The sequence below is a fragment of the Lepus europaeus genome, chromosome 4 (assembly GCF_033115175.1).
Source record: "Lepus europaeus isolate LE1 chromosome 4, mLepTim1.pri, whole genome shotgun sequence".
NCBI classification, from domain to species: domain Eukaryota; kingdom Metazoa; phylum Chordata; class Mammalia; order Lagomorpha; family Leporidae; genus Lepus; species Lepus europaeus.
This window is the reverse complement of record NC_084830.1, coordinates 129,725,288-129,745,567: the sequence shown is the minus strand read 5'-3', so window position 1 is coordinate 129,745,567 and position 20,280 is coordinate 129,725,288. Positions and strand designations below refer to the sequence as shown.

General features: G+C 43.5%; 1 protein-coding gene across 2 annotated transcripts in view; it reads right to left on the bottom strand.

Moving 5' to 3' along the window:
- Positions 1-19,991, bottom strand: part of DCTN4 (dynactin subunit 4) — a 29,856-nt gene extending 9,865 nt beyond the window's left edge. Inside the window, exons 1-9 of one of the 2 annotated variants that reach the window (XM_062188832.1) lie at positions 19,804-19,991; positions 16,350-16,420; positions 15,162-15,340; positions 7,732-7,775; positions 6,447-6,554; positions 4,784-4,857; positions 4,554-4,666; positions 3,816-3,925; positions 867-940 (exon numbers count right to left, since the gene is read on the bottom strand). In XM_062188832.1, coding sequence (XP_062044816.1) covers positions 867-940; positions 3,816-3,925; positions 4,554-4,666; positions 4,784-4,857; positions 6,447-6,554; positions 7,732-7,775; positions 15,162-15,340; positions 16,350-16,420; positions 19,804-19,938 — 908 coding nt within the window. In that variant the 5' untranslated portion in view covers positions 19,939-19,991. Of the gene's footprint in view, positions 1-866; positions 941-3,815; positions 3,926-4,553; positions 4,667-4,783; positions 4,858-6,446; positions 6,555-7,731; positions 7,776-15,161; positions 15,341-16,349; positions 16,421-18,947; positions 19,346-19,803 lie in introns of those variants that run through there. The other variant, XM_062188833.1, reaches the window with a different exon arrangement.
- Between the last annotated feature and the right edge of the window lie 289 nt (positions 19,992-20,280).

Here is a 20,280-nt window from a genome sequence, read left to right as displayed (position 1 = left end):
GGCCAATAATATGCTTCTAACCTCTCAAAATATTTTTCTTGTTTGACATGTTTTTTTAAGGTTTATTTATCTGAAACTCAGAGTTACAGAGAGGGAGAGGCAGAGGCAAAGAGTGACAAGTCTTCCATCTGCTGGTTCACTCCCCAAATGGCCACAACTACCAGGGCTGGGCCAGGCCAAAGCCAGGGGCCAGGAGCTTCATCCAGGTTTCCCATGAGGGTGTAGGGACCCAAGCACTTGGGCCGTCTACTGCTGCTTTCTCAGGCACATTAGCGGGAAGCTAGATTGGTACAGCAGCTAGGACTTGAACAACCGCTCATATGGGACACTGGTGCTATAGGTGGCAGCTTTACCCACTACTAGCCACAGTGCCAGCCCCTTGACAGGTGATTTTTAGACATGAAATTCCCTTCCACTGACAGGCTTCAGCATGTCATCACCAACTTACTCACTTTTATTCCACTCAATGAAGTGTTATCAGAACACAGGGAAAATGAACATTGTATTAGGGATACTCTTCAACCTGCCATATTTTATTAAGTTTTTAAAAATTATTCTCAAACTTAAGCACTTTATAATTTATAATGAATGACTACTGACTCTCTATTAAATCAAAACTGCCTTAGATCACACCTCCACACTGTGTTCCTAATATAAACACCCTTAAATTTAATTTCTACAGATTTCTCCTAAACTTCACAGAATGTAACTAAATCGAACAAAAAATCTAAACAGGGAAACAACAGCAAGATCACTTTGATGTAATTTTTCTTTTCTTTTTTAGGCCAACAGTAAACACAGTGCACATTGAAACAAACAAAAACAATCCTAAATAGTAACCCAAATACAAATCTCAACACACTTACACAGCAACCAACTGGATTTTGAATTTGATAGATGTTGGATTAAATTCTGGCTTGCTCAAATTATGTTCGCATCTCTAGAAAGAAAAGCAATATAATATGTATCAGAGGACTATAAGAACATACCAGGCTGATCCACTGAGTTGCTAAATTCAGGACAACAGCAACCACAATTCTGTGCTGTAGGATTCTACTACTAGACTGTGTGTTTTAACACAGCTCAGATGCCACTGATCGCCAAAATTTACAGATGATGCGGTTTGGACTAATATTATTATACCTTTACGGTGCTTTAAAACTACTGAAATAACAACACACACATATACTGAATACCTACCATATGTGCTGAACAGTGTGCTCACTGGTTTAAACGGATTTCAGCATCACATCAACTGTATGAGGTAGCTACTGGTACTACAACTATTCATGGGCCCATTTTACAGAAGATTAAATGGGACACAGGAAAGCTAAGTTACCTACATAACTTCACAGAAACAAGAAGTGAAGCTGAGAACTGGAATTCCAGATCTCTTGCAGGAAAATACAGTAACAACTGTTTATCACCTGCTCCAGCAACTGTTACACTTGGTTAAAATTGTTTAAAAAAAGAGGTGTCCAGTGTGGAGATCAACCTGACTCCTTGTTCCTGTCCCCAGAGCCACCCTGTGCAGCTATATTTGGGGCCTGTGTACAGAAAAACATAAACATATATCATTTTTTTTAATAACACAAAAGGGAGCATTTTATACAATGTTTTTCCCTTTGCTTCGTTTTCACTTTATCTACCTTGGAATTAATTCCATTCAGTATACAGAGCAGCCTCTGTACCACTGCTGAAACTTCTATAACTTATGTAACCAGAGGCAAACTGCTAACATTTAGATGTTTCCGCTACTCTGCTACTACAGATAATGTACTTGTGTGTATTTGTCACTTTCCACACGTGTAAATGTATCTGAAGGATAATTTTCCAGAAGTAGAACCAAGCATATATGACACCATCAAACTGCTAGCTTTGCCAGTCTGTCTTAAGACACAGTTCCCTAATCACTATGAAAGTCTGAATAATTTTCATATTTTTTGGTTACTGGGATTTCTACTGTCATGACCTGTATGCAAATACACTGACTATTTTTATGCTGGGTTATATTTTCCTTGATTAGCTCAAGCTTTTTATATATTCCAGAGACAAAGCCTTTGTTTATTAGCTACCTTACAAATTACTTATCTCAGTCTGTGGTCTATGTTTTCACTTCTTTATAGATTTTCTTTGGGGTAGACTAAAATTTTACTTAAAAATTTTCTTTTAATCTGAGGTGGGGAGGGGAAAAGAGAACGAGCGAGCGAGCAAGCACTTATACACTCTCCCATCCACTGGCTCCCGCCCCAAATGCCCACAATGTCTGGCACTGGGCTGGGTGGATGCAGGAGGAGCCAGGAACTCAATCAGGGGTCTCATATGGGTGAATTAGGAGTGAAGCTGGGGCTTGAACCAGGTACCCCACCATGGGACACAGGTGTCTTAACGGTTAGGCCAAATGCCTGCCCATCTTTTATTTTCCAAAAAGTTCTATAATACAGAAATTTTCTCATTTATATAGAAACACAAAATGGTATTAAAAATCCCTGGTGGGGGGGGGGGGCACAGTGCGGTGCTGTAGCAGATAAAGCCATTGCCTGTGACACTGGCAGCCCATAAGGGCACTGGTTTGAGTCCCAGCTGCTCCATTTCCAATCTAGCTCCCTGCTAATGTGCCTGAGAAAGCAGCGGAAGATGGCCCAAAAGTGCTTTGGCACCTGAACCCACACTGGAGACCCCAAAGAAGCTCCTAGCTCCTGGCTCCTGACTCTGGAACGGCCAAACTCTGGCCACTGCAGCCATTTAGGGAGTGGACCAGTGGATGGAAGATCTTTCTCTTTCTCACTCTACCTTTCAAATAAATAAATCTTTAAAGAAATAAATCCCTGGGAACTCATCATCCAACTTCAAAACTTAAGTATGTTGGTAACAATTAGCAACATTGGCTAATCTTGCTTCCTGTATTCTCTCTCTCATTTACCAGCCCTGATTATCTTGTATTAAACATCAGATATAGTACCATTTCATCCATTAGTATTTTTGTAGGTATCTCTAAAAGATATTAAAAACAACATAATTATTATTCCTTAAGAAATGAACAATTCTTTAATAGTATTAAAATTATCCTGCCTTTGACTACATTTCTCCAAAGATTTAAAAAATTTTTCCACCCTTCTTCCCCTCCCCACTCCCTCAGCCCCCTTCTGACTACATTTTGTTTGAATCAGGATCTACAGGAAGTCTACACACTGTGTTTAGCTGGTATGTCACTCAAGTCTCTTTTAACCTAGATCTGTGTTATTTAAAACATCAGCCACTAGTCAAATGTGGCTATTTAGATAACTGAAAATGAAGGACTCTACATCATAGGACCGCGTGTCAAGTGTGCCTCGTGGTTCCGCCTCTGTGCAGATGTGGGAGAGTCCACCATCAGAGAAAGTGCTGTTGCCAAACTCTGCTCCAAAACGTTCCTTTTGCACTTTGCTCAGTTTCGTTTTTACAATTTCTTTATTAAAGAAACTATTTGTTCTGCAGACTGCCATAACTTTTTGCTGATTTTTCTTCTTTCGTTGGAATTGATTATTTTTTATTAGTTCCCTCCCTCTACCTCAAACTAGCCTAGAAGATACATACTCATTACTCTTTTAGTGGGTAACACTATGTCTTTAACCTGCAGGTGCCTGCTTCCACATCTGTAAAGCAGAAACAACACCTGAGACTGCGCCAGCTGAGTTCACACTGGAGGCATTTACGACAGCGTTCCGCACACCTGGTGTCTTCTGCAGTTACTGCCTTAGTCAGATACCAACCACGTTGACTTTATTTTTGCTTTTCTCTCATACAAATGCACCTCCACAGAATGGGCCACTTACCCGGCAGCGCAGCGACCGTTTGATCAGCAGGTGCTTGTGGCGAGGATAGAGCTGCGAAGCACAGACTGGCTGGAAGTCTGGCTGCAGGAGGCGCTGCTGAAGGGTGGTCACTAGTGAGAAAGCAGAAGCCAGGCTCAGGCCACAGTGACTTTCAGAATCAGACTTAGATGTCGTCAGTAACTGCGTCACACAGTACTGCCACCGTGAACAGTGACGTTCAAAAATCCACACAACAGAAATTTTTTTTTGATAGGCAGAGTTAGACAGTGAGAGAGACAGAGAGAAAGGTCTTCCTTTTCTGTTGGTTCACCCCCTAAATGGCCACTATGGCCAGCGTGCTGTGCCGTTCTGAAGCCAGCATCCAGGTGCTTCTCCTGGTCTCCCATGGGGTGCAGGGCCCAAGCACTTGGGCCATCCTCCACTGCACTCCCTGGCCACAGCAGAGAGCTGGACTGGAAGAGGAGCAACCGGGACAGAATCTAGCGCCCCAACTGGGACTAGAACCTGGGGTGCCGGTGCCGCAGGTGGAGGATTAGCCAAGTGAGCCGTGGTGCCGGCCCACACAACAGAAATTTAACATTTAAAAACTCTCTGATAACATTCATCTCACCTATTTTATTTCTACAGGCTGCTTTGCTACCCACAACAATCCCCTTCAAAATCTCAAATCACAACGCATGCATTGGCCAAAGCAGACTCAGATGCAGACTAGAAATGTACAGTAATGTTTAAAGTTACCCTCTGTTAAGTTCACGGGTCTTGTATAATAGTCTTCAGGTAGAGGCTCTACTTCATCTACAGCCTGAGCCGGCTCAATCTTTATCTCTTTCTGGTCCTCTCCTTCTTTAAGGCTAAAAGATAACAAGTAGTGATTTCTCCAGGGCCCACTGATTATACCACATCTAGGACATCAACAACTGAAGTGTTCCTGGCACAGAGAATCTTTTCAGTTTAATATCCACACTTACGAAAGTCCAGCAAGGGTACTGATGGATGTGCCAGCTCGTGGTCGCTGAAGCCTGGTCCCAAGACCATATTTATCCTAAACAAAGTTCAGAAATTCCTATTAGCAAGTGATGATTTACACATCCTATTTATTGAAAGATTTCTGGGTGGGAAAGCATGAGAAGCTCAGGGAATAAGCCAAAAAAAAAAAAAAAAAAAAAAAAAAAGCTAACTTAAAAGCTTCTTTTAGAGAGTACTTTGCAACCCCACATCATTATCCTATTCTTAAAATAATAAATGCACCAGACATGGAGATCGAAACTATGTTAATATAGTAAAAGTGAACTAAATGTGAGTTCTACTATTAATCTAAAAATATCTAACCTATGGCTCAGGCAAGAACTATGCAGAATGTCTAAGACACACGACGAACATCTTCTTGGAACACCAGTGATCATCTGCTAACTTCCTCGGGATCAGCAAGAATCATAAAAGAGAACTTACCACTACATGAATAGTGTGTTGCTGTGGAGCCCCCAAATAGCAGCAGGTTGCAACGGAGACAAAAATATGCAGCATAAGATAGAAGCAAACTCATAGAGCAGGCAGGTTACATGGGAAAGTTGGAAAAATAAAGCATTTAACACAAACTTCTCTCCTAAACAGAACAGACTAGTGCATACGCCGATGACACCACCGGACTATTGAGCACATCAGTGTCGGGCAAGTGCAGGTGCTTCCCAAGTGTCGATGTGTAGTAAACGCTAATCCAGGCATTTTGACATGGCCTTACAATTCTTTAGGTTTCAATGGCTTAACTAATTCTCATGTGGATGCAATTTGGCAAGTTCTCATTTCCTAAAGTGTGCAACAGGGGTACACTGTACCCCAAAGACCTGTTGTGAGGATAACATGATATGTGTAAAGTGCTTGGCACAGGGTTTGACACACTGTAACCATTCAATCAATGTTACTTACTAAATATCAAACTGCTAGGCCTCAAGCAAGAACACAGAAAACAAACTGTTCTGTGAGAGCAAATAAAACTTGAGGTAAGTAACAGAAACTCCAGAGCCTAACCTTTAGCTTCTGACTAGTGGCAACTGGTAGAGAAAGACTTCCACAAGTAATTCCTACAAAAACTCCAGTCGCATATCCAAGGGTATTTCAAAATGGTTGTAAAAAAAAAAAAAAAATGGAATTTAAAGGTAAATTAATTTTAGTGCAAAAAATTTAAAATGCATGAATATGACTAGGTAACCACACAAGTGTGTACTGTCAGCGTTTCCATCGCGGGGACACACGGCTGCAAAGGGCTACCAGCAGGCTGTCAAAGGTGGGCGACACAGGTGACGTGAAGAGAACATACTCTGCCCACCCTCTTTTCAGACCCTCTGTCATTCACAAAAGCTGCAAGCAGGGTTCTGTGGTGTCTACGCAATTAAACAGCAGCCTTTTGGGGGAATCATCAGAAGACAAAGGAGAGTGATGGAGAAACAAACACAAATACTCTTAAAACACAAAGAATTCAAACAGAGCTAATGACGTGGCAAAAGCAGAACTGCTGGGCTTAACCATCTGTCACTGAGGAACCCCTCTCTGCTACCACCATTCAGGAATGAAGGACACGGCCACTTTCTGAAAGGGTCACTACTGCTATGCCCCACAGATCTTGCAAATCCTCACCGAAAAAGCCAGAGGCATATAGTTCCTACGTCGTGCAAGTTTCTTGCGATCTCGCTCAACCTTTTCTTTCTGAGCAAGCTGCTGGTAATATTCAATCAATTTGTTCATCTGTAAGAAATCAAAGACGCATATTTGTTTCGCAAGAAAGCTAACAAGAAACACACAAAATTAAATAATCACACTGATCAGACATATAACAAAGGAGACAAATGATTCAAGTGGGCAAATTTGCTTTTTCTTTGAAAGAATTTCTCTTTATTACATGATCTGTTTTCAAAACTGAAATGGTACCTTCAGGAAGAAGTGTACAATGAAAAGGCTTGGACATTTTATCTCTTTTTTCCCCTCCACAATCTTACCCAAGACATTTTCAGTATTTCTACAGTAACATAGGTCAACAATTATAAACCGCCATTTATCCTCCGCCTTGCGGCGCCGGCACACCGGGTTCTAGTCCCGGTTGGGGCGCCGGATTCTATCCCGGTTGCCCCTCTTCCAGGCCAGCTTTCTGCTATGGCCCAGGAAGGCAGTGGAGGATGGCCCAAGTCCTTGGGCCCTGCACCCGCATGGGAGACCAGGAGAAGCACCTGGCTCCTGCCTTCAGATCAGCGAGATGCGCTGGCCGCAGCGGCCATTGGAGGGTGAACCAACGGCAAAAAGGAAGACCTTTCTCTCTGTCTCTCTCTCTCTCTCTCACTATCCACTCTGCCTGTCAAAAAGAAAAAAAAGAAACCGCCATTTAGTTGGCATTTGAATGTCAGCACATCCATTTCTAGAGCAGTTCCCCACCTTTCTCAAGGGGTAAGAACATAAAATGTCACACACACAGAACAGAAGCGCTTGCCACCAGCTGCTGCAGCAGGCGCAGGCCACGACCCTGTAAGCAGTGAGTCTAGGACACTGTCTACATTATTGGTGTCTCCAGGGGCTAAAATAGCTACATATTTATGACATTTCCAAGAGTATCTGAGGAAAAAATGGAACTGTAACTCACGGGTAGGTGGATGAGGCAAAAACAAAAATGATCTTGTTTTCTTTTTCTGAGGCATAACTTGAAATCAGACCTAAAACTACACCTAGCTTTCTCCATGAACTTAAGTCAACTGGAAAAAACTGACACTGATTTAGTCTTATGATGACAAGCACTTTCCCTGTGTGACGGATGCCACAATACATACTATGGACTTCCAAGCACGGGCCATATTCAATGCAAAATGGAAGATCTTCAGGCCTTTACTCTATCTTTCATTATTTCGTCTCATGGCTCTGATGAAGCCTTACTTACCCGTTGTGTGTGTGGATTTTCAGGTTCCTGCCAGCCTCCGCTAGCTAGAAAATGAAGAGACATTAAACAAGATTGATGATTTGATAACTGCATAATCATAAAAACAAGTCATCTGAGGCCATAAAATGAAATGCAAAAACATAAAATGATAGAATTTCTAAGAAAATGTCCTAGAAATGATATATACCAGAATGCTTGGGATAAAATTTTCTTTCAACATAAAAATGGTGCTAACGGTAACTTTCTTCATCATCACTAATAATGCAACATACATTTGACACGTACTACATTCTTTTTTCTCATGATATTTCCTGAGGCAGGGACTCTTATTATCAATCTGATTTTACAGATGAGGACATCGAGGCTCAGAAATGTTAAAGAACTTGCTCCAAATCCTGCAGATGGTAAGTGGTAGAGCCAGGATTCAAACGACTGTCTGATTCCAGAGACTCTGCTCTTATCCTCAACACTGTGTAACTTCCATGTTCTATGACCTTGATTTAGAGAACTTCGTACATAAGAAACACACGGCACAACTGATAAGGGAAGAAAGTACTCAAGAAAGCCAAAAGTGAAACCACAATTGAGTACCTGCAACAGATGGTGCTGTAATAATTGGATATCCACAAAGAAAAAAGGTGAACCTTGACTCTTACTTCATAACACATAGAACACTTATTCTAAAGTGCACAACAGACTTAAATGTAAGAGCTAAAACTATAGCATTTCTAGAAGAAAACCTAAGGGTAAATCTTAGTGACTCTGGCTTAGCTTGCCAAAGGGCACAAAAATGTACACTCTATAGCACCAAACAAAAAACGAGAAATTGCTCTTCACTGAAATGACAAACTTGCGTTCTTTAGAGATTTGTTAATAAAATAAAAAAGCAAGTCACAGATTATGAGAAAATACTTGCCAGATATGTATTTACTAATGGACCTGTACCCAAACAGAACTCTTTCAAAGGAAAACAAAATAAATAATAAATTAATTAATTAATCGATCTATCTTAAACACACACAAGAATGCTTCTAGCAGGGCTCTTTTCAAAAGCAAAAAATGAAAACAACCTAAATGTCCACCAAAAGGAGACAGAATAAAGAAACTATAGAAAATTATGTATGAATCAGTTTTTTATCACAAACGTAATGTTGATAAAGTTATAGCAGGATATAGTATATGTACCCATCTGCTTAAAATTGAAAACTACGTGGGGCCAGCACTGTGGCACGGTGGGCTAAGCCTTCCTCTGTGGCGCCAGCATCCCAAATGGGCACCAGTTCAAGTCCCTTCTGCCCCTCTTCCATTCCAGCTCTCTGTTATGGCCCGAGAAAGCAGTGGTAGATGGCCAAAGTGCTTGGCCCCTGCACCATGTGGGAGACCTGGAAAAAGCTCCTGGCTTCAGATTGGCCCAGCTCTAGCCATTGCAGCCATTTGGGTTATGAATCAGCAGATGGAAGATCTTTCTCTCTGTCTCTCCCTCTCTTTCAAATAACTAAATAAAAATCTTATTTTTTTATTTGTTAGTGACAACATACCTATGTGGAGAAGTATAAAAATATTCAGACACTAATAAACACCAAAGTTGTAATAATCACCTCTTGGGGACAGACAGGGGAATACAAGAGGGGAAAGGCTATAGAAGAGGCTTCTACTAGTGAGATCTGACATATGTTGAAGTTCTGTTTTGATTTGGCGCACAGCATGTTCAATGATGGTTACTCGCCTAGTACACGACATGGAGAAGAAACTTTGGACACAGAGCAGATGACACGTCCTTCTGTTTTATAGTGTATCCTGGTGTCATTTTCTGTGAATGTGGTCAGGTAGAATTGTTGTTGGGCTTTTTTTTTTCTTGGTCTTTTTTTGGTGGGGTGGGGGTGGGCTAAAGCCATAGGAAGAAAAATGTGATGTATGTGTCCAGTATGTACTATTTTGTTTTTGTTTTGCAAGAAGAGTTGAACTATTTTTGATAACAAGAGTAAATGGTGGAAAATGAAAAAAAAAAAAAAAAAAAAAAAAGAAAAGGCTTATACTGCTTTGGTTCCACTTATTTTCTTAAATTAAGTGATATGCACATGAATACATATTATTTATATAATTAAAAATAACTTTTTCTCTTCCAAAACAAAAAGAACTCTTAATGATCTTGCTAAAAGCAACAATGTATTTTCTCGCAGGAAAATCTTTTTTTTTTTTTTTTTTTTTTTTTGTTTTTTTTTGTTTTTTTTTTTTTTTTTTTTTTTTGACAGGCAGAGTGGACAGTGAGAGAGAGAGACAGAGAGAAAGGTCTTCCTTTTGCCGTTGGTTCACCCTCCAATGGCCGCCGCGGTAGCGCGCTGCGGCCGGCGCACCGCGCTGTTCCGATGGCAGGAGCCAGGTGCTTCTCCTGGTCTCCCATGGGGTGCAGGACCCAAGGACTTGGGCCATCCTCCACTGCACTCCCTGGCCACAGCAGAGAGCTGGCCTGGAAGAGGGGCAACCGGGACAGGATCGGTGCCCCAACCGGGACTAGAACCCGGTGTGCCGGCGCCGCAAGGCGGAGGATTAGCCTGTTGAGCCACGGCGCCGGCCTGGAAAATCTTTTGTACAATATTCCTGTTTCAAAGTTTGTATTACTCAGAGGAACCATGGAAAATAAACTATGTGACAGAAACGTTTTAGTTTTAATAACATTTTTGAAAGCTGGAACCTTTTAGTTGCAACAGTATTTTTAAAAGTCTTATCTCATTATGTTTTCCTCTGCACATATGGACAATATGTCAGAGAACTGTTACAAGTCAGTCAACAGTTCTAACTAAAGTGGTTTCAAGGTTTCCTAGGCATCAGGCCATCATGGGGGAACTTAAATTATCTGCAGTCTCAAAGAGCTCCGGAGATCCAACCATCACTATCAAGATACCCAGAGGAGAGAGAGGTCTAGAAGCCAGCACAGGTTTTATGCACTTGAGAGGTACAGAGACAGAAACAGAACACTGATCCTCTGGTCACTACCAAAATGCCTATGACAGCTGGGGAAGGGCCAGGAACTCAATTCAGATCTCCCACGTGGGTGCCAGGAACCTGATCACTTGAGCCATCACCATTGCCTCCAGGGTCTGCAAGAGCAGAAGCATGAGACAGGAGCCAGAGTCAGGAACTGAATCCAGGCACTGATGTGGGCCACAGCTGTTTTCACTGTTAGGCACCAGACCCTAGCACAGGTTCTGAAACTAAAATTCTCTTATCTTAATGGCTCATAATCTGAAAAGTGTAAAATATTCAATGACAAAGGAGGATGGGAGAGAGGAAGGAAGTATCATTACGTTTTCAGAACTGCATCCATAAAGCACACTGAATGTTAAAAAACTAAAAAAATTTCAAATTAAAATATACTTAATAATCAACTATTAAATTATACATCTAAATATAGTATAATTACAATTATGTTTTATAATAGATTTATAACATTCCTATATAATAAAATATATTCATAACATATTAATTAAAATAACTATAATTTAATAATTATCAGATATTGATGTATTAATTTTAAAATATAAAATATATCAACTTACTATCAAAAAACATTCATTGACAGAGTAATAAACTTAGAAATCTACTTGGATTTCTGGGCCTCCTTCATAAAGTCAAAATACAAACATGGAAAAACACATTTTTATTAACTGGGGCATAAAATATGCCAGCTGCAGGTTGTTCTTAAAATATAACTTACATTCTCTGACAAGTTCTAAAAAGTTACTTGCTACACTGACATTAAAGCATACACAATTATTTAATGACAATCTAAAAAGACGACAGGGAAGTTTTCCAATAGAATCAGTGTCTATCCACCAAGAAGCTTTTTTAAATAACTAAGATTTACATTTTTTTTTTTTTAAGATTTATTTTATTTATTTGAAAGACAGAGTTACAGAGGTAGAGACAGAGAGAAAGGTCTTCCATCCGCTGGTTCACTCCCCAGATGGCTGCATGGCTGTAGCTGTGCCAATCCGAAGCCGGGAGCCAGAAGCTTCTTCCGGGTCTCCCACGTGGGTGCAGGGGCCCAAGGACTTGGGCCATGTTCTGCTGTTTTCCCAGGCCATAGCAGGGAACTGGATCGGAAGAGGGGCAGCCAGGACTAGAATCGGTGCCCATATGAGATGCTGGTGCTTCAGGCCAGGGCGTTAACCTGCTACGTCACAGCGCCAGCCCCAGATTTATTTCTTTAAGAGAGTATGTATCGGGGACCGATGCTGTGGTGTACCAGGTAAAGCCTCCACCTCCAGTGCCAGCATCCCACACAGGCAATGGTTTGAGTCCCGGCTGCTCCACTTCTGATCCAGCTCTCTGCTATGGCCTAGGAAAACAGCAGAACATGGCCCAAGTCCTTGGGCCCCTGCACCCGCGTGGGAGACCCGGTAGAAAGTCCTGGCTCCTGGCTTCAGATCGGCACAGCTCCGGCCATTGTGGTCAGTTGGGGAGTGAACCAGTGGATGGAAGACCTCTTTCTCTCTCTGCCTCTCCTTCTCTCTGTGTGTAACTCTGACTTTCAAATAAACAAATAAATCCTTAAAAAAAAAAAAAAAAGAGTATGTATTTTATCAACTTAATGCACAAAGACAGAAAAACAATTAAGAACTCAAACATTCTGAAGCAAGGCAAATTCAGCAGAATCACGGATGAAATTCCTAAGGTTAGAGCTGAACCTAAAGAAACCTTACCCAGAGCAGACATTTGACCTAGCAGCCAAGGTGCCCAGATGCCATATCACAGTGCCAGGGTTCAACTCCTGACTCTGGCTCCTGGGAGGCAGGGCTGCTGGTTGGAGTAGCTGCATCCCAACCACCCAGACAGCAGACTGGACTGAATTCCCAGCTTCCCAGCTCCAAGCCCTGGCTCCATGCTCAGACTGGATATTTGGGGAGTGAGCCAGAGGATGGGCACCCTGAATGAGAGCTCTTTTTCTACATCTGCTTCTCAAATAAATTTTAAAAAGCAAGCAAACAAAAACCTCATTCATATTTATTTCCAAATTGTGTCAGAATCTATAGAGAGGTTTTAGCTGAAGTCCAACTTCATTTCCATTATTTCGAATGACACACAAGTTTGTTAAGGGGCTTCCCATTTAAGTTGTAACTTTTATGAAAATCCCAAAATGAGAATTTTAGCAAGTTTAAAATATTTTCAGAAAAAACTGAGCCATGAAATTTCAGAAAGTAAGAAAAATGACAACAGGGTTTTAGTCATGCTACTGTATATATATAAAGCATAAATAGTAACTCAATATTTTCAACTGACTGTACTGTGTTTCCACAGTGATATTAAACATGGAATAGACAAAAATATAAAAATACAGGAAGCCTCCTGATAAAGGTAAGTGCAATCTGTACTTTGAGATGCTCAAACGATGGCGAGGTAAGTAACACCCTACACCTTTAAATCCAAACATGGTTTTTCTGTCTCACTGATGAACCCTATGTCTGTGAGTGTCTTTATGTTCGGATGCTTCAGGGGACTTGGACATGAAATTGCTGGGCAGAAGAAAAGCAATTTAAAAAATTAACAGATGTTGTCAAATTGTTCTCTAAGATGGTATTACATGAGAGAATTTTCTCATATTCTAGCCAACACTTGAAATAACCAGATTTAGGCCGGCGCTGCGGCTCACTAGGCTAATCCTCTGCCTTGCGGCGCCGGCACACCGGGTTCTAGTCCCGGTCGGGGCACCGATCCTGTCCCGGTTGCCCCTCTTCCAGGTCAGCTCTCTGCTGTGGCCAGGGAGTGCAGTGGAGGATGGCCCAAGTGCTTGGGTCCTGCACCCCATGGGAGACCAGGATAAGCCCCTGGCTCCTGCCATCGGATCAGCGTGGTGCGCCGGCCACAGCGCGCCAACCGCGGCGGCCATTGGAGGGTGATCCAACGGCAAAAGGAAGACCTTTCTCTCTGTTTCTCTCTCATTGTCCACTCTGCCTGTCAAAAAAAAAAAAAAAAAAAAGAAATAACCAGATTTAAATTTTTTTTGCCAAATAAAAAGTTTGAATTCGCATCTCCACAATTATTAGTAAAGTTAAACATATCTTTCTGCATACTTACTGATCATTTTTATTTCCACTTATGGGAACTGCTGCTTAAACCCTTTGCCTGTTTTCTTTCTTTAAAAAGTATTTCTTTATTTGAAAGGCAGTGTGCCTACCACAGCCGGATTAGGCCAGGCTGAAACCAGGAGCCAGGAACTCCATCTGGGTCTTCCATGTGGGTGCCAGGAACTTCAGTACTTGGGCTTCCATCTACTATCTTTGGGTTCATCAGCAGGTGGCTGGATCAGAAGCAAAGGCAGGACTCTGTCCCAGGAACTCTGATATGAGAGGCAGGTGACCCAGCGGCAGCGTAACCTACTGTGCCATAACACCAGTCCTCTTTGCCTGTTTTTCTACTGAGTCTCTTCTTATTGTTTTACAAAAGTTTCTCATGTGTTTTTCTTTTTTTTTTTTTTTTAACAGGCAGAGCGGATAGTGAGAGAGAGACAGAGAGAAAGGTCTTCCTTTTTTGCCGTTGGTTCACCCTCTAATGGCCGCTGTGGCCAGCTCATCGTGCTGATCCGAAGCCAGGAGCCAGGTGCTTCTCCTGGTCTCCCATGTGGGTGCAGGGCCCAAGGACTTGGGCCATCCTCCACTGCCTTCCCAGGCCATAGCAGAGAGCTGGCCTGGAAGAGGGGCAACCGGGATAGAATCTGGCACCCTAACCGGGACTAGAACCCGAAGTGCCGGCGCCGCAAGGCGGAGGATTAGCCTGTTAAGCCATGGCACCGACCTCTCATGTGTTTTTCATCTTAGTTAGCTGCATTTCAACTATTTCTTATTGTTTGTTACTTTTATCTTTAACTTTATCCATGGTGATGGATGCTTATTTATTTATTCATTTTTATTTATTTATTTGACAGAGTTAGTGAGAGAGAGAGACAGAGAGAAAGGTCTTCCCTCTGTTGGTTCACCCCTAAATGGCTGCTACAGCCAGAACCGCGCCGATTCGAAGCCAGGAGCCAGGTACTTCCTTCTGGTCTCCCATGCGGGTGCAGGGTCCAAGCACCTGGGCCACAGCAGAGAGCTGGACAGGAAGAGGAACAGCCAGGACTAGAACCTGGCGCCATATGGGATGCTGACACCACAGGTGGAGAGGATTAACCAAGTGAACCATGGCGCTGGCCCTGGATGTTTATTTTTTAAGAAGAACCTATCTTCATCCTAAAAATCAGATTTACAAAAGCTGTTTTTACCAATTCCAAGGTAGCAAGTCTCAGATGAAACATCATGATCCATAAATGTGGGCTTAAGGACAAAACATCAGGAATTTAGCTCCCACCTCTCTAACAGGATATAAAACTCTCAGTCTCTGGGCAGTTATGCCACTCCCGAGTGCACAGAATCTCCTGGTGAGCCCACCCCACTCACCTACAGATTTGTCTGCCATGCCCACATCCCGAGACGTCCAGCGACAAAACCCACAGGCCAGGTAGTAGGCTTTCTTCATGGCGGTCTTGGCCGGGTCATCTGGAAGCTGTGTGGAGATGCTCGTTGCCCGGGTGGACAGGGTGTGCATGCACCCAGGACAGTCAAAGCAGTTGGCACATCTGTGCATGGCAAACACAACCATTAGTGCACTCAGCAAGTATCTGCCAAGCACCTACCACGTGCCAGACAGAGTTCTGGGTGCTAGCAATTCAACAAAGACCAAATACAAGGAGGAATGCTTAAAAATGTTCCTGGAGGCCTCTTAGCAAGTCAGTACTTCAAAATAATCACATATTATTTTTTAAAAACCATGCAAACATGACCCAAATTCTTGGATAACCAGAATCTGGCCCAATCCTACTGCACAGAGGGACGCACTGCCACCAAGCACAGGTTACTCCTCCAGACTCCTTTTACGTTCCCACAGATTACAAGATTCCCGAGGAACAGGAAGGCTCCTGTTCACACTGATAGCAAGGTTGCACCGACAGTGCAATGGAACACCGAGAGCCAATGATAAGAGCAGCTGTTGAAACTAGACACAGGAAATAATCACTTGACTGCGGGGCCAGAAAGCTCACACGCCCCCACACGAAGCTAAACTGAATGGTTCAGAAACAGCACTGGTTCAGGGTTTTTTGTTCTTTCTTCAGATGCTAAAGAAGTCCATGCATCATTTTTTCAGAATATGTGCTTCCGACGGATTTTTCGAAGCTCTCTTGTGTGCATGCATTTCAGAATTTTTTCTGCACCAAAATAAACTTATCTTTTAATTCCTTTTATGACTCTGTGAAGTATCCTCACCTTTAATAATAAGCATATAAGCACTGACTCATTAACTGTGACAAGTACACTGTATTAATGTAAGATGTTAACAACAGTGGAGAGTAAGGGCTATGCTCAATGGGAACTCTGCACAACCTTCACAATAATTCTTAAGTCTAAAACTGCTGTAAAATAGAACATCTACTAAAAAAAAAAAAAACCAGACGGAGTTTCATTTTTGGCAATGATGATGCCAAACATGAAAAATGGCTTAAAAAAATAAACCCAGTTAATTCTATGTGTTTTCTAATTACCTACTAAGAAAACAGTTGAGGAAAACAGAAAACCCAACCCTGGTCTTACCTGTTCTTTTTCAGTTTGGCTTCAGCCGACGGCATATTTTCTAAGCAACTGGGACAATAATGAGAGTCCACCTAGAAGAAATCAAAAACATCAGAGGAAGAGAAAACTTAGTTTAGCTTGCATATTTGTCATTTCTATGTCAAAAGGGGAATTTTAAAATGTTACACTGAGAGAGAGGAGACATCTCTCATATGGACTGTTTTTAGCTTAGGGTTTACTCCTTCTAAAAATCCATTTTTCTTGTCCAACTGGGGTACCTGGACAACAATCCCTAGGATACTTGGGACGCCTGCACAGCCTGACGGGAGTGATGACTCTGCCTGTGATGCAGCTTCTGGTTAATGTGCATTCTAGGGGGCAACACACAATGGCTCAAGTCCTGGGGTCGATGCCACCCACATGAGAGATGTTGATGACAGTTCCCAGCTTCTGGCTTTGCTTGCTCTAACTTTGGCTGTTGGAGGCATGTGGGGAGTAAACCAGCAGATGAAGATCCCTCGGGGGGCTGGCACTGTGGCTCAGGTTAAGCTGCTGGACGCAGCACCAGCATCCCTTATGGGTACCAGTTTGAGTTCTGGCTGCCCCACTTCCCATCCAGCTCCCTGCTAATGGCCTGGGGAAAGCTGCAGAGGATGGCCCTTGCACATACACGGGAGACTCAGATGAAGCTCTTGACTCCTGGCTTCAGCCTGGCCCAGCCCTGATTGTCGTGGACATTTGGAGAGTGAACCAGCAGATGGAAGATACCGCTCTTTCTGCCTCTCCCTCTCTCTAACTCTGCCTTTCAAATAAATAAATAAATCACACACACAAACAAAAATATCTGTCTGCCTTTCAAATAAAAAAAACAGGGGCCAGCGGATAAGGCTGCCGTCTGCAGTGCCGGCATCCCATATAGGCACCAGTTCGAGTCTCAGCTGCACTACTTCTGATCCAGCTCTCTCTTATGGCCTGGGAAAGCAGCAGAAGACGGCCAAAGTCCTTGGGCCCCTGCACCGACATGGGAGACCCAAAAGAAGCTCCTGGCTTTGGATTGGCGCAGCTCCAGCTGTTGCAGCCACCTGGGGAGTGAACCAGCGGATGGAAGACCTCTCTCTCTCAGCCTCTGCCTTTCTGTAACTGCCTTTCAAATAAATAAATTTAAGAAATCTTAAAAAAAAAAAAAAAAGCTTCTAATTGAAGGACTCTATGATAACGTACTAAATAGATAATAAAATAACCCAATTTGCAAAGCTGTGGAATTTACTCATTTAGTCTAGCTTTATTTGATTACAATAACTTGACCACACCTTAATCATTAAAGGAGACTTTAAAGGGGTGCAGGAGGTTAAGCTGCCACCTGTGACACCCACATTCCATACTGCAGTGCTCCAGCTACTGTTTCCCATGCAGCTTCCTGTTAATGTGCCTGAGAAGGCAGCAGAAGATGGCCAAAGGACTTGGGTCCTTGCCACCCAAATAGGTGACTTGGATAGAGTTCCTTGCTTTTGGCTCCAGCCTAGCCATTGCAGCCATATGGGGAGTGAACCAGTGGAGGCAGGATCTGTCTCTGTCACCCTGCCTTTCAAATAAATAAAGGAATGAATGAGAAAATAAATAAATATTCCTAAATTCCAACATAATATGTGCTCACCGAAAAAAGCATAAATTAATATTTACATTATCAGCTATATCCAACCAACCAGAGCTTTTTGACAAATTACATCAACAGGACAGTCTTATTATGTTTAACTAAAAGACACAGTTAAAGTGAATCTCACTCTATTTTTTAAAGGTTTCGATCATCACTTTCTTAATGTGGGTAGATCCTATTTGACAATTATAGATCTTTAGTGACCTGTAGGTGGAAAGGTATGCACACTGCCTGCTGTTTCATCATCTGATAAACATCATTTGAAAAGATTAATAAAGTTGCTGCTCAAATCAACTCCAGGAACATGAAATACAGTACCGCTAATTACCATCCGCCCTGATGCATCACGGGAGGCAGATACAATTCATTCCTCCTTGTCCCCATTCCAAATTCTGCTTGTCCCTTCATGCGCAGCTGCCGACCCAGGGCTTCCACTGTCCGAATCCCTCCTAGCCTCATCCTTCCCAACTCTAGTGGCCGCCGTATCACAGGTGCACAGCAGGCTGTAAGAGATGCTGCCAGAGACTGAATGTGCTCGCCAAAGACAGCCCTACAGGTCACGCGGCCTGAACGCCCTATCCCACGCCACAGGAGAATCCGATCCAACGTTCTGGGGGTGCGGCTGGAATAGGGGTGCATCTAAAAGAGAAAGGACTTGCCAAGGAGGTACACAAGGAGAAAGTGCTACAGGAGGATACAAGAAAAACCCCTGCCATATTTATATATATATATATATCGACTTCAAAAAGTTATTTCATTGCTTTCCCTGACAATTGTTACGAAAAGTACCTTCAATAAATTACTAGTAATTCATAAAATGTCTTACGGTACAGGACGTGTTTTGATATGCATTTCAACAGCTCAGAGAACTTCAGGAAAATTCTAAGTCAGACTGTTTTGGTTTCAAATTCTGGTCTTCCCTGCCACTCCTAAATTACTGGGGTGCCCTACGGCAGTCTCTTTACCTGTAAGGCTTTTGTTTGCTCGTTCGTTGTTTTAAAGGTATGCCCATCATTCGTTTGGAGAGAGATTCCGTACCATACATACTACACGGCAACTACCATTCGGTTTCTCTTCACTAAATTGGGAGTCTCTCAGCAGCAGGGTTTATGGTTTACTGATCTTTCACTCCCCAAAGCCGCAAGTTGCGTCAAGCACTGCAGAAATCTGGAGGCCTTGTCGTTTGGTCATCTTTTCTTTATAGTCAAGGGCTTCGAGCACTCCCTTTGCAACGCCCACCTGCGCCGGCGAAGGCCAGCACTGTACCCTCGGGAGGGGCGGCCCCTGAGTGCTTTTCACGGAACTCGCCCCACCCCAGAATTTGGCCGGAGCCAGCAAACAGGGCCAGGCAGTCCGAGGAGGGCCGCTCCGGGCCGAAGGGGCAGAACTTCCAGGCTGGGAGGGGCATGCGAGACAATGCCTGCGCCCCCGCCCCCGCCCGGTCAGCCTCGGCAAGACGGTGATCTCGCCCCTCAAGCGGCCTGAACTAAGCCACCCCAGACCCCTACCCTCAGCCCACCCAATTACCAGGCCCCACAGAAGACAACTGGGCTCCTCTAAAGTCAAGTTTGCCCAATCAGAGGCCGCTCTACAACTAGATGATCCGCTCAGCCCCACCCGAAGCCGCCCTTCCTTCCCAAGTGACAGATGACAAGCAAATTACATCGCAGACAAAGTTGGGTGACGGAAAACACAGCCAATCAGCAGGCTAGGAAACGACTACCCGCCTCCAAGCGGCGGAAGTTCCCCGCCGGTGGCCGTGACTGGGATGATCGTCCCCCGCCCCCAACACACAGGTTCTCCGTAGGATGACTCCATTACCTCGTGAGACACACATTCCAGCGACCGCAGCTCGCAACAGTAGCGGCAGAAGTAGAGCTGCGAGAGCGGGGCCCGAACCTTCTTTTCTCCCTGGACTAGGTAGAGAACCCGCTCCGACTGCAGCAAGGACGCCATCTTGCAGAGGGAGGCGCCAACGGCCCTCCCGCCGCATCACGTGACCCCAACGCCCGCGTTCCGCTCGCCGCCTTCCGTACGTCTTCTACGTAACTTTGTCGTAAGGCTTGCGACCCAGAGGAGCTTTGCGCAGGTCGGAAACAAAGTGCGCAGGCGCAGCTGGGTTCGCTTGGTCCGCTCCATTCTGGCCGCGCCCCCTCGCGTGTTGGTGAGGGTCCGCTGCTGGGAGCCGTCAATCCTTTCTTTAATTAAGTCCAGACTCGCAGATGAAATCCAGACGGGCTTGGTGCTCTCGTTGTCTTGTTTTTTTTCCAGAAAGGAAGGATGCTTTTTATTTACAAG